Here is a 13,717-nt window from a genome sequence, read left to right as displayed (position 1 = left end):
TTTTAAGAACATAGCAGTGTGGGAAGATGGTCATGGACCTTTAGATGTCTCAGAAACTGAAAGTTCAGAGACGGAAACGTCTCACACCATCATGATCCTGATAAACTCAATGGCTGCGATGAATTCAATTGCTGCACCCATTCATATCCAGCAAATAGGAGAGAAATTAATTGCAGTTACTAACAACATGACTGTTCCAGAATAGCCTTTCCCCCCCTTTGGGAAAGTTTTGTTTAGCATGATTCAAAACAGTAATGATTCTTTTAAAAACATCATAGACAAGTTCCAATAAGTTGAACAAACTTATCAAGAGTTAACTATGGTTACAAAAGTTTCCTTACTAATATGAGGGGCCATAAATATAGAGTTTAAACTTTATTATGACAAAGATAGATGATGAATGCATACCTGGTGCCCACAAATCTGGCAGTATAACTGCAGTTTTTTAAACTATTGTTAGCAGTTGAGAACTGTTTCCTAGACTGTATGTTCAGCTTTTCTCTTTGCAAGGGACATTGGTGGGGTAATGAATAAGAGCTGGATGACTGCCAATTATGATGGACCTGTTCTAACTGCTTAAATCTACGCCAAGAAGTAAAGCTTTTTGCAGCAACACACACCTCGACTTTGTGTCTGTTTGTCGTGCCGAATCTGTTCTCTACCTGAAATCCAAGCCTTAGTTCCTCTGCTGACACACTCCCCTGGGTAGTCTGCGGCGGTCATCATGGCAGGAAGCACGGCAGCATGCAGGCAGACATGGCGCTGGAGAAGGAGCTGAGAGTTCTACATCTTGACCCAAAGGTAGCTGAAGGGCACTGTCATTGGCAAGCAACCAGGAGGCTCTCATCTACACTGGGAAAAGTCTGAGCATAGGAGGACACTTCAAAGACCCCCCTCCCCCAGCGACACCCCTCCTCCTAGAGGCCACGCCTCCTTATGCCATTCCCCAAAGGCCAAGCATTCAAACACACGAGTCTATGGGGGCCAAACCTATTCAAACCACCACAATAAGCAAAGTGTAATAAATTCTCATCCATGTCATATGGACGGACGGCACGACGAGTCCTGAGGATTTAGTAGCCAACAAGGTTGGTAAGTTATGCATTGCTCAAGATCAGGCAGGAGACATTTCTAGGTCTCAGTCACCCTCAGAGCCGTTCCCTTGCAGAGGGATCAGCAGTTATGTGTTACCTGTTACTGATCCTTTTGACTTTTCTTTCTGTCTGCCACCAAGATCTACAGGGGATGTTCCCCTGTCGAATCTGATTTTTATAAATTTCAATGGAATCCACCACTCTTTTTTCTCCTGTTGAATCAAACACAAAACCTCTTCCCAGTGAAACACATTTCCTGTCTTTCATTCTCAAGCAGGCTAATTTAATTCAGCACTTTTCTTTCTACAATCCATCCTCTCTCAACTGCTCTTGGTTTTTGATCATTAGCGTTTAAAGAATTTAGAGTTAATAAAGCACTACGTAATCTATCTCTGGGAGTCTTTGCTACCCATTTCTGTTCAGCGTCTCTTTTAAAAGCACAATTAGATCCCTCTACAACTGCTTTGTCATATAGTATTGTATGGTTTTCCTGTAATACACTTCATGTTAGGATATACAAAAACAATTACTTCATTTCACTAGAGACATATGCTGGAGTACTGTCAGTTTTAATCTACCCAGGTATTTTCATAATTGCCATAACTTCAAATAAATGTGCAATTACAGAATCAAGTTTTTGGAACTTAAAGCAGTTGCCCATTGAAATCCTGAATATGGTATATTATGCATATTTTAATTTTTCAAATTCTGCAAGACACATACATTTGCCAAATTTAATTTCTTTTGGTACCTTCTGGGTTACTCCCTGCAGGTAACAGAGTTTGGTTATATAAAGTACAAATAGGACATTTTCTCATAATTTCCTTGGCTTTTGCCAAGTGATAGAAAAATCCCCCTTTAGACCTTTACTCTTTTTTTTTTTTAATTTTCTTTTTTCTTTTTTTCGGAGCTGGGGACCAAACCCAGGCCCTTGCGCTTGCTAGGCAAGCGCTCTACCACTGAGCTAAATCCCCAACCCTAGACCTTTACTCTTAATACGGTGTTTCTTACGAAAATTGGAAGCTTCCAGCACAGTTCCTACCATTAGGTGAACAATTTCACTATTGCCTTGCGCTAGAGGGCCTGAACAGAATCTGACATGTGCGATATACAATGGATGGTTTCTCCATGATTACATTTTGTAGTTGAATAGACAGTTAATTTTGGTCATACTGAGTAAGCTGAGCATTTTCTATATACAAGAAAATCTAAAAGTACCACAGGATGTCACAGAGCTCTGAACTTTGAACCGAAGCACATGGGCTTTGAGTGACTGTGATTATCTTTTTCTGACTTATAACCAGCCATCCCAGCTCATCTGCACTGGTATAAAATGTGAGGACTTCAGGAATTGGTGTTCTTTCCCTAACCTGGGGGCGAATCCAGTTACTTTGTATAAACTGAAATCACTTGCTCTTAGGATACTTGTTGCTAATTTCTCCCAAAGCATTGCTACAAGCTCCTTGCCAATCTTTTGATTACCCATAATGATATGACCTCAGCATTAGTGCGATGCGCTACAATTCCTGTTGGGTCCCTTCCTCACAATTGACAATTCCTCCTTTTATAATCAAATCAGAACGCTTTTCTATATACGTTTTTTGATTCTTTTCTTTATTCGTACGCTAAGAAGATCCTTTCTAAAACACTATCTTCCCTTTGCATAATGAGTACAGTAGGATAATAAGTTGGGGGCAAAATAGCCCAAATGAAGCCCCTATGGAGTCTCCTGAAGTCTGTGTGGGGGCTTTTAACCATCAGCAGCATAGAGTCCACCTGACGGCAGAAACTAAAGATTCCCTGCACTGTGGACCCTATGGTGGAAGACAAGATGTGACTGAAGCTCTTACAGCAGATGCTGCAGCTTTAGGGTCTCTGTCCGGTGTGGACCCTCTGGTGCGTGTGGAAATGTGAGGCCTGACTGAAGCGCTTCCCACACTGCTGACACATGTAGGGTTTCTCTCCCGTGTGGACCCTCTGGTGCGTGTGGAAATAGGAGGCCTGACTGAAGCCCTTCCCACACTGCTGACACGTGTAGGGTTTCTCTCCCGTGTGGACCCTCTGGTGAGCAGTAAGCCCCGCACTCCAGCTGAATCCCTTCCCACACTCCTCACACTTGAACGGCTTCTCCCCAGTGTGAATTCTCTGATGAACTTGGAGACTGGACCTCTGGCTGAAGGCCTTCCCACACGTGTCGCATTTGTAGGGCTTCTCCCCTGTGTGCACTCTCTGGTGGGCCTGGAGGTTGGAGGCCTTGCTGAACTGCTTCTGGCAAACATTGCATTTGAACGGCTTCTCGCCGGTGTGGACACTCTGATGAGCCTGCAGACTCGAGGCATGACTGAAGCCTTTCCCACACTCCTCACATTTATACGGTTTCTCTCCTGTGTGGACTCTCTGGTGACTGTGTAGGCTCAAGCTCCAGGGGAAGCGCTTCCCACACACATCACACCTGTATGGTTTCTCCCCAGTGTGAATTCTTTGGTGATCTAGAAAATGTGAGCTCCGACTGAAGGTCTTCCCACACACACTGCAGTGAAACGGCTTCTCTCCTGTATGGACCCTCTGGTGGCCTCGGAAGCTTGAGGCTGAACTGAAACCCTTCCCGCACTCTTCACATTTATACGGTTTCTCTCCCGTGTGGACCCGCTGATGGATGTCTAGGTTGCCACTTAAGCTGAAGCGCTTCCCACACTCGTCACACTTGTACGGTTTCTCCTCAGTGTGGACTCTCTGGTGGGTGTGAAGGTTCGAGCTACAGCTGAAGCGTTTGCCACAGTCTCCACACTTGTATGGCTTCTCTCCTGTGTGAATTCTCTCGTGGGCCTGGAGGTGTGCCCACTGCGTGAAGCCCTTCCCACACACCTCACACTTGTAAGGTCTCTCCCCGGTGTGCACGCGGCGGTGGATGTTGAGATCCGAGCTGCGGCTGAAGGCCTTCCCGCAGCTGTCGCAGCAGTAGGGCTTCTCTCCCGTGTGCACTCTCTGGTGAGTCTGTAGAGTTGAGCTGTGACTGAAACCTTTGCCACACTCTTGACACCAGTAGCGTTTTTCCCCTGGATGAATGCTTTGTTGAATGGGGACACTGGAGCTACGCCTGCTGTCCTTGTGAGTACTAAGGACAGAAGATTTCTTTCCTAAGGGGGTCTGTTGATGGAGTTCCAGACTAGGGCTGTCATTGAAGGCTTCTTGGCCCTGGCTGCACTGGTAGGCCTTCCGTTCTGTGTAATCACAATCCTGGGTGAGGTGTGACATGGGACAGATGACTTCGTCACAGTCACTGCTGCTGTGGACTTTGTCTCTTTCATGCAGTGTATCGTTATCTTGATGGGAAATGAAACTCAGAATGTCAACACCCAGAGCCAACGGCTGTGGCTTGGTTTTCACCGGAGTCTGAGGACAGTGTTTCCCACGGTCACGTCTCTCACTGAGATGTGTTTCACTCAAAGAACTCTGAGCTCTCCCAGACAGAAATTCCTGATTTTCACTAATGCTGGAATGGTTGCTTGCGAGACTCTTAACAGAGTCATCATCCTCAGGGACCTGAGAAGGCTCTTCTGCTCCCCCACGGCAGGGCGAGTGGATTCGCTCCAGGAAGTGAGAACCCTGTTCTTGAGTGTTTATTACATCTTCTGGAGCTCTGGCCAGGTTGTTGGCATCATGGCCTGTCATGTGCCAACATGGAAGCTTCCCCAGTGAAAGGCACCTTACTCCTGGCGTGTCGACTGTCTTCATTGTACTTGGACTCTGGCCTCCTGAAAGAACTCAGAATAGAAGGTGATATCAGCAAGGATGGGGACATCAGAGGTCTGAGTCCTCATTTCTGTCTGGAAATACTGACTAGAGATCAGTGTCAAAAGTGAGTCTGAGAGTGCTGAGGAACACATGTCTAAAGGGAAGACCAGTCTACACTTGGCCACAGCGGGAAACTCGGGGTGAGCCCAGGAGTGAGGGCTCAAGGTCACCTCAGCCTGTGCTGAGCACCTGACTCGCAGGGCCTGCGTGTAGATGTGCAGACGGAAAATGGGAAGGAAGCACTAACTCTGTGGTACCAGGTCTGGAGATGCTCAGACACCACTGGAGGCAAATGCAGAACGGGAGAGCGAGGGGGAGACACACATACAGCAGGGCCTGTGAGGACTCCCAAGCAGATGAATGAAGAGAGAGAGAGGCGGAGAGAGGGAGGGGGGATGGGAGAGACAGACAGACAGACAGACAGACAGACAGAAACACACATACATACATACACACACAGAGAGACAGAGACAGAGAGAGGGAGGGAGAGAAAGAGAGGGACAGACACAGAGAGAGAGAGAGAGAGAGAGAGAGCAGACAGACAGAAACACACATACATACATACACACAGAGAGACAGAGAGAGAGAGGGAGGGAGAGAAAGAGAGGGACAGACACAGAGAGAGAGACAGAGAGAGACAGAGAGAGAGACAGAGAGAGAGAGACAGCAGACAGACAGAAACACACATACATATATACATACACACACAGAGAGACAGAGAGAGGGAGGGAGAGAAAGAGAGGGACAGACAGAGAGAGAGAGAGAGAGAGAGAGAGAGAGAGAGCAGACAGACAGAAACACACATACATACATACATACACACACAGAGAGACAGAGAGAGGGACAGATACACAGAGAGAGACAGAGACACACAGACAGAAACACACATACACATACAGAGAGAGAGAGAGAGAGAGAGAGAGAGAGAGAGAGAGAGAGAGAGAGAGACGCACACAGACACACACGCAGACAGAGGCAGAGAGACAGAGACAGGAGTTCCAGCAGGGAAGAGCACTGTGGCCAGGGAGATGCAAAGGACAGCACCTGAGACACTAAGTAGAAGCAGGAAAAGAAGTGGAGATCAGAGGGCTGGAGTGTGAGGCCCTAGGAGCATGCGGTTGTCAGGCACAGTGGACAAAGCCTGACACTCTCATGGTTGGGAGGCTGAGGCAGGAGAATTACAAATTTCTGGCAACCCTAGGCTACATAGCAAGACCTTGCCACAAAACAAAAAATAGAGTGGAGGCTGGAGAGATGGCTCAGCCATACAGAGCACTGGGTGTTTTTCCAGAGGACCCAGGCTGGGCTCACAGCACCCGCAGGTTGGCTCACAACCATCTGTAACTCCAGATCCAGGGGATCAGTGCCCTCTTCTGGCCTCTATGAGCATCACGAGTGAGTGTGGCACAGACACACATGCAAACACTCAAATAGACATAAAATACAAACTAAGTAAACCTGAAAGGAAAGCAGTGGAGTGCAACACACACACGGGATGTGAACTTCTGACATCACCAAGGACACAGGGCCCCATCCTCACCCACTGCCAGGAGGTTCCTGAGGTTCTCCACCATCACATCGTGGTACAGCTTCCTCTGGGCAGCGTCCAGCAACCCCATCTCCTCCTTACTGAAGACCACGGCCACATCCCTGAACGTCACTGCCTCCTGTGACAGCAAACACATGACACCACAGTTTCATATCCAATGCCACTAGGACCTAAGCATGTGTTCACACAGCATCTATTGTCTTAGTTAGGGTTTCTGTTGCTGGGACAAATCACCATGAAGAAAAAGGCAAGTTGGGGAGAAAAGGGTTTATTAGGCTTATACTTCCATATTCCTGTTTATTATTAAAGGAAATCAGGACAGGAACTCCAACAGGGTTGGATCCTGGAGGCAGGAACTGATGCACATGTCTTGGAGGGATGGTGCTTACTGGCTTGCTTAGCCTGCTTTCTTATAGAACTCAGGACCATCAGCCTAGGGATGGCACCACCCACAGTGGGCTGGGCCCTGCAACAATGGTGATTAATTAAGAAAATGCCTTACAGCTGGACCTTATGGACACATTTCCTCAACTGTGGTTCCTTCCTCTCTCAATGTCCCTGAAGGGATCAAATGAGACCACAGAAAGGACCTAGAACACTGTATGATGTGCACATATGCATTAAGTAGCCAATACATGTCCAACAACACTATCATCATTGTCTGAATTATGATGCTCATGGTCACATAGTGTTCTGTAAAGGTTGCAATATATATATAATGTATCTATATTGAATATAATGTATGGTCTATATACAAACAATAAGTTTGAAACAAAAATTTAATTAAGTGAATGTTTCAGACAAACTGCTATTTTGAACCACTTACCAAAGTACTAAAGATTTTTTAAAATACTGAAGATTTCTTTAAAGTACCCAGTTTAGGCTAGACTATAGATAAATCAGGATACTTACTGTCTATCAACTAACAGAGAATATAGCCACCGACATTAGCAAAACAATCATCTACTCCCTGGAGCTGGTGGTCCTGGGCGGCTGGAGACTTGGCTGAACACCATGTAAACACACCCTTTGCCTTAGCAGTCATGTTTCAGTTTCACGAATCAGGACTCCTGGTGCTCAGTGGTGTCTAATAAATGTGCTGAGTTCCCAGGCTGCTGGTGTGTCTCCATCAGAGCACACAGCTCACTCGATCCCAGCTTGTCTGTGCACGTGTCTGTGAGTCTGTCCCTTCTTCATTCCTTCATCACCAGACTTGTGTCAACCACGGAAGCTGTGTAGTTGGTGGCAGCCAGATGCTCCCTGATGGCTCAGGAAATGACTGCTCAGGATGCCCACTGCAGGAAATGAAGGTGACCAGTGATCTGTGCATGTGTGTACACATGTGTGCATGCATGTATGTGTATGTATGGAACTGAGGGTGCACATGCATGTAGAGGTTAGAGGACATCCTTTGGTCTCCTTCCTCAGGTCCTGGCCACCTTTTTGTTTTGTTTTTGAGTCAGTGTCTTTCCCTGGCCTGGCACTTGCCAAATATGGTAGGATGGTTGCCACTGTGCACTAGGGATCTGCCTGTCTCCAGGGAATCCCAGAAATAGGAGAACATGCTGGAGCAAGGCGGAAGAAGGAAGTCAGGCTCCCCAAAGCTGTCCTTTGAGACACACATGATTTTGCTTGTTTATAACCAACCCTCTCACACAATAGTAATACAAAATTTTAAAATGATAAAAATTCATAAACTATACAAGTATGGGGAATTCATACTGATCTGAAAAATAAAATTTGGCGAACCATGGAAAATGATGTCACTTTTAAAATGTTGGTGAACGTAAGAGGTTTTTTTATGTATGTGCATACCCTGTGTCTTTCTGTGTGTACATGTGTGTGCAGGTGCCCTGGGAGGCCAGAAGGGGGCGCTGAGTCCCCTGGAGTTGGAGTTACAGGCAGTTGTGAGCTATCAGGTGTGCGTCTGGGAATCAAACCCAGCCAGTGCCCTTAACTACTGAGCGGTCTCTCCAGTCACTTCTCTAATTCTTTTTATTCTTCCTTTTAACACTTTCCTGTGCACAGTGCACTTTGAGCACATGTCCCCACTGTCCTCTCTCATCCCTCCTCCTCCAGACCTCTCTTCTCACCAATTCCCCTCTTACTCCATGCAGTTCAGAGAGGCTCGGCTGCAGAGCACTGGCCCAACATGCAGGGGTCCTGTTCCCAATCCTAGCCGTGTGGGGAACAGGGAAGCAGCCCGACCTACCTGTAACTTGGTCATCGTTCTCTTCTCTTTGAGACAAGGCAGGGCTCTGGGAAGCAAGCTGGGGGAGGAAGGGCTTCGTGAGCACATTGCTAGGACAGTCGGTCCACATGGCTTCCTCAGCTTCTCCATCAGCCCCAAGTGCTGTGCGGCTGAGCAGGCTTTCCTACCTACTTCCTGCTGATCGCTAGTGTAAGGCTCCGGGGTACCGGACCATGGGTGCCTCACCTCACTCACAGCAAAGGGTTAGGAAAGCCACATTCTCTATTTCCAGGAGCTTCAGGGGTGCTGGGTGCTCCTACCTTCACAAGGCTGCCTGTGGTGATGGGTTTCCCAGAAAAACAAATGTTTAAGAAGCCCCGAACTCTGATGATTGCTGTGTCATGACTCTGAGAAGGGTCTGTCAATGTGACGGCTATCTTACATATTATCGTTTCCATACATGGGAGTGATATTGTCCTCTTCTGTGTCTTTCTCTAATAGACTTAATTACTAGCAAATGTTGTTCATTTGCAAGAGTCTTCACAAGGTCTCTTTTCCCACAGGCATGAAGAAAATGATCAATTTAAAAAAAAAAAAAAAAACCTAAACCCTCACTAAGGAAAGGGGAGTTTGGGCCTATGAGATGGCTCAGCGGTAAAGGAAACTGCCAGTGAGTCTAAAATGCTGAGTTTGAGTCTCTGGGCACCACTGGGAGGAACGAGAGACCTGACTCCAACAAGTTGTCTTTTGACCTCTTCCTTTATTTATTTATTCATTTGCAATTATTAAACAAAGTTATTTAATAAATTTAAGAAAATAAAAATATTACTTGTTTATTTTAATAAACAAATGGAGAAAATCACATAAAAAGTAGAATTGCATACCACTTAACGATTCAGGACACTGACCATCTCTCATCACAGCTCCTTCTCAAGGCTCCCCAGAGAAACTAGACTCTCCTGGGACCTCTGCAAGCTGCTGAGGTGGGTCAGTGTAGGGCAGCCTCGCCTCAGGCAGAGCCCAGCTAGAGAGGACTTGAATGCCTCACTTCTCCTCGGGCTGCAGACGCGGTCACTGAGAGGATACATCAGGAGCACAGGCGCACAGGAAGAGCCAGAAGACTCTCCAGGTTTTCACCTCACAGGAAGCACTCACATGTCGCTTCGCACCCCGGGAGCGGAAACGATTGTGACCGCCGCTGGCGTCAAAACTACAATTCCCAGAATTCCTCAGCGGCTGCACCATCCAAGGACTACATTTCCCAGAATGGCAAAGCCTCGGTGAACCTTTTTAAGGCTCACCTTTGGGAACTTGGTTTTTTCATTTCTGAAATTCCATGAAAGACAACTATGGATACTTCTTTGTTTTTTTTTGTTTTTTTTTATTGTTTTGTTTTTCTGAGACAGGGTTTCTCTGTGTAGCCCTGGCTGTCCTGGAACTCCTTCTGTAGTCCAGGCTGGCCTCAAACTGACAGATGAGCTTGCCTCTGCCTCCCCCGAGGTGGGATTCAAGCCGAGGCCCATCAGGACTGGCTGTGGATATTTAACAAAACAAAACAAAAACCCATTGAAGACCCAATGTAAAATTGTAATGAATTTTACATTGCATTATAAAAGCTAACAAGTAAACTGCACAGCTGCACTTACCTAATACAGGAGCCAAGTCAGAGTCCCGGCCTAGAATCCCCCTGTGATGGGTGGGGAACTGGCTCAATTGTAGAGCACCTGCCCAGAATCCCTTAGGAGCTGGGGGTGTGACCTGGTGGTAGAAAATAGGCTATCTGAGTCACTGTTCTATTGTTGTGAAGAGACACTATGACCAAGACAAATCTTATAAAAGGAAACGTTTAATTAGGGGTTTGCTTACAGTTTCAGAAGTTTAGTACATCATCATGGCGGGAGCAGGCATTGTAGCTGAGAGTTACATCCATCCATACTTGAGAGACAAAGAAAGAGACACGGGGCCTGGCATGTGCACTTAAAATCTCAAAGCCAGCCCCAGTGACATACTTTCCCCAACAAGGCCATATCTCCTTATCCTTCAAATTCTTTCAAAGAGTTCTACTCCTGGTGACTAAGCATGTTAACATATGAGCCTATGGGGGTGTTCTCACTCAAACCACAACCTGCCCAGAATCCTCCAGTGGGGGCTTAACCTTTGCTTGACCTTCAGAGCCCTGAGCTGTAAGAAATAACTCTGTTCTTCATCTGAGACACAGCCTTGGAGAATCTGTGGGAGCAGCACAAATCAGTCTGAACTGCAATGCAGAGTCTCAGATCGATCTTAGTCCTGGAGGACAGTCTGACCTAAAACTAGAAGGAAAAAAGGAGAAGGAAGACCTTGACAACCCAAGTTTAGTAAAAACCTTTCATCAACACCAAATACTTTGTAAAAACATTTGGAATATTGGTTACAGTAAAAACAAACACACACAATAAAAACAAAAACAACAAAACCCTGTTGGCTGTGGAATTCTGGGCCCATAATTCCAATTGCACACATTTCAGTTCACCTTACTAGGCCGATAAATACGGGACGCTGACTGAAGATCGCTTACAGGAATACTGAGGAATCACAAATCAATATGAACGCAGGATGGAGACGGGTGAGCATTTTCACAAGAGTCTTATTTACAGGGCCCTTCTCCAGTTGCACCAGGAATGACTGGGCCCTGAGCCACATGCAGCTCTGCCCAGCAAATACAGAGGGCGCTTCCTATGAGGAAAGGATGCTTCAGCCAATGCTCGTTCTGCCAATCACCAGCTTTAGTTAGATTCCTTCCTGCAGCCTTTCTGTGTAGACCTGGATGGATGCTGAGATTTCCCTGCCCTGTCATATACATGGCAACCACACATTTAGAGAACAATTTTCCATTCATCTGTTATTTCTGACATTTGTAAAGAATCTCCCAGCCACAAGCCTTTAATCCCAGCACCCGGGACGAAGAGGCAGGTAGATTTCTGAGTTCAAGGCCAGCCTGGCGTATAGAGCACATTCCGGGACAGCCAGATCTACACAGAGAATCTCTGTCTTGAGAAAATAAAATAAAGAAAAAGAAAATAATTGCTCTCCCAAAGAGAAGCTCCTCTATAGGACGAAACTTAAAACTGTCGGGGTTTTTTCCCTAACCCTGCTACCTCCCAAAACAATTGAGACAGAGCCCTATAGGTTTATTCAAGCTTGAAGCACAACAACCGAGTGCATATTCCTACCCTCTACGCTCTTAGCTGCTTCCCAGCCACCCCCACAAGTTACTTGTGTTTAGTCTCCCTTTAGTTTCCTCTTCTGTAGCTGTCCATCCTCAAGGAGCCCCCCTTGGCAGATCTGCCCCATGCCTGACGCTTTGGTGATTCTGTTGTTCTTCTTCCCCTCACCTGTGGTCCTCTTCTCCCTCCTCCTCTCGCAGGCCCCTGGCCTGGATTGGAAGTTCAGCCTCCCTGTGTCCTCTGCCCAATCACTGGCTGTTCTGCATTTCCTTAGCCAAGCAGAGATAGCTGGGGGAGCATTCCTTATACCACATTGATACAGGAGATCTTTCTCATTATTTATTAAAATCCCTGTGTCCACACTGTAACCAGTTCTGAGGCACAGAAATCAGCATCTGAACATAGTGCACAAGGCCCTCCTCCACCATCTCCCCTTGCAGTCTAATGAGAGGCTTTTCCTTATAACAAGAAACTATGGACAGAAAGAACAATTATGCGACAATTATGAGAACCATCCGGTGAGAATTACACTCACTTTGGCAACTTTGGAGAAAGCATTGTACTATCGATCCCATCTTGTTGAGCTCCGAGTTCTGTTCTTAAGTCACTTTCCACCATAACTTGAATGTATCAACCTTAAAAATATCTACTTACACATAAAAACATCTTTTCAAAATGTTTTCTTAATTTTTTAAAAAAAAATCTCATTTATTTTACATATATGAGTACACTGTAGCTGTCTCAGACACACCAGAAGAGGGCATCAGATCCCATTACAGATGGTCGTGAGCCACCATGTGGTCGCTGGGAATTGAACTCATGACCTCTGGAAGAGCAGTCGGTGCTCTTAGCCACTGAGCCATCTCTTCAGCCCCTGTCTTTTTTTTTTTTTTTTAAAGATTTATTTATTTATTATATATAAGTACACTGTAGCTGTCTTCAGATACACCAGAAGAGGGCATCAGATCTCTTTACAGATGGTTGTGAGCCACCATGTGGTTGCTGGGAATTGAACTCATGACCTCTGGAAGAGCAGTCGGGTGCTCTTAACCGCTGAGCCATCTCTCCAGCCCCAGCCCCTGTCTTCTTAATTCTTAGACAACTTAAGCTTAATCGTAAGATGATAAAGGGCAGACGCCATGCAGGAAGAGCTGCAGTGCACCAGCGAGCTTCCTGAAGACTGCACACAATTCTTCTGTGATGGGTGAATCCTGGAGAAGCTCGGTCCCACAGGCTTTGCCCCAGGATTGCTTCTTGCTACTGATGTGCCTTCTCGTGTTTCTCCTTGCTACCTCCCTCATATGTCTGGCCTGGTGCGATTGGGTACGAAGAGACCCTCATTGCTTCTAGCCTGGTGTGATTACTTCTTGGGGGACAGCCCATTCTGTTGGGCACGCTTCCTGTAGATCAACATGAAGATGAACTTTCATGAGAGAGTGCTGTTTGGAAGAATTCATGATTTGATGGGATTCCTGACGTAAGTAGTTTTAGGGAGTTAATTTGAATTACTTTGGAAAGTTATGGGTAGTTGACAGAAAGTCTAATGTTAGAATCAAGAATAGAATGTCCCCATTTCCTTAAGGAATGGGAAGAGCTGCATAGGTTAGAGAGACTACAGGGGTCTTTCATGTGTTATGACCACTTAATTGCAGGAGAAAGAAAAACAGGCTTAGGGTTGGTAGGGCTGGGGATTTAGCTCAGTGGTAGAGCGCTTGCCTAGCAAGCGCAAGGCCCTGAGTCCGGTCCCCAGCTCCGAAAAAAAAAAAAAAAAAAAAAAAAAAAAGAAAGAAAAGAAAAAGAAAAAAAAAAGAAAAAGAAAAACAACCATCTGTAATGAGATCTGATGCCCTCTTCTGGTGTGTCTGAAGACAGCGACAGTGTA

General features: G+C 46.1%; 1 protein-coding gene across 3 annotated transcripts; it reads right to left on the bottom strand.

Annotated features, from left to right (window-relative positions):
* Positions 1-1,767: 1,767 nt before the first annotated feature.
* Positions 1,768-9,797, bottom strand: Zfp108 (zinc finger protein 108). Of its 3 annotated transcripts, none has more exons than XM_017590009.3 (4): positions 9,514-9,797; positions 8,651-8,708; positions 6,430-6,556; positions 1,768-4,858 (listed from the first exon to the last, which is right to left on the bottom strand). In XM_017590009.3, exons 2-4 carry the CDS (start codon positions 8,663-8,665, stop codon positions 2,961-2,963), a joined length of 2,040 nt encoding a protein of 679 aa, XP_017445498.2. In that variant the 5' UTR covers positions 8,666-8,708; positions 9,514-9,797; the 3' UTR covers positions 1,768-2,960. The 3 variants fall into 3 exon arrangements, with proteins under 3 accessions (XP_017445498.2, XP_038949357.1, XP_063133672.1); XM_039093429.2 differs by having other exon boundaries at positions 1,768-4,849; XM_063277602.1 differs by lacking the exon at positions 8,651-8,708 and having other exon boundaries at positions 1,768-4,849; positions 9,538-9,797.
* Positions 9,798-13,717: the final 3,920 nt, after the last annotated feature.

This window comes from Rattus norvegicus, chromosome 1, assembly GCF_036323735.1.
Source record: "Rattus norvegicus strain BN/NHsdMcwi chromosome 1, GRCr8, whole genome shotgun sequence".
Lineage (NCBI taxonomy): Eukaryota > Metazoa > Chordata > Mammalia > Rodentia > Muridae > Rattus > Rattus norvegicus.
This window is presented reverse-complemented; position numbering and strand designations above follow the sequence as displayed.

Coding starts and splice junctions, on each gene's coding strand:
- Zfp108 (XM_017590009.3), bottom strand. Junction 4,859..6,429: donor CAGGAACCTCCTGGCAGTGG/GTGAGGATGGGG, acceptor TTCTATTCTGAG/TTCTTTCAGGAGGCCAGAGT.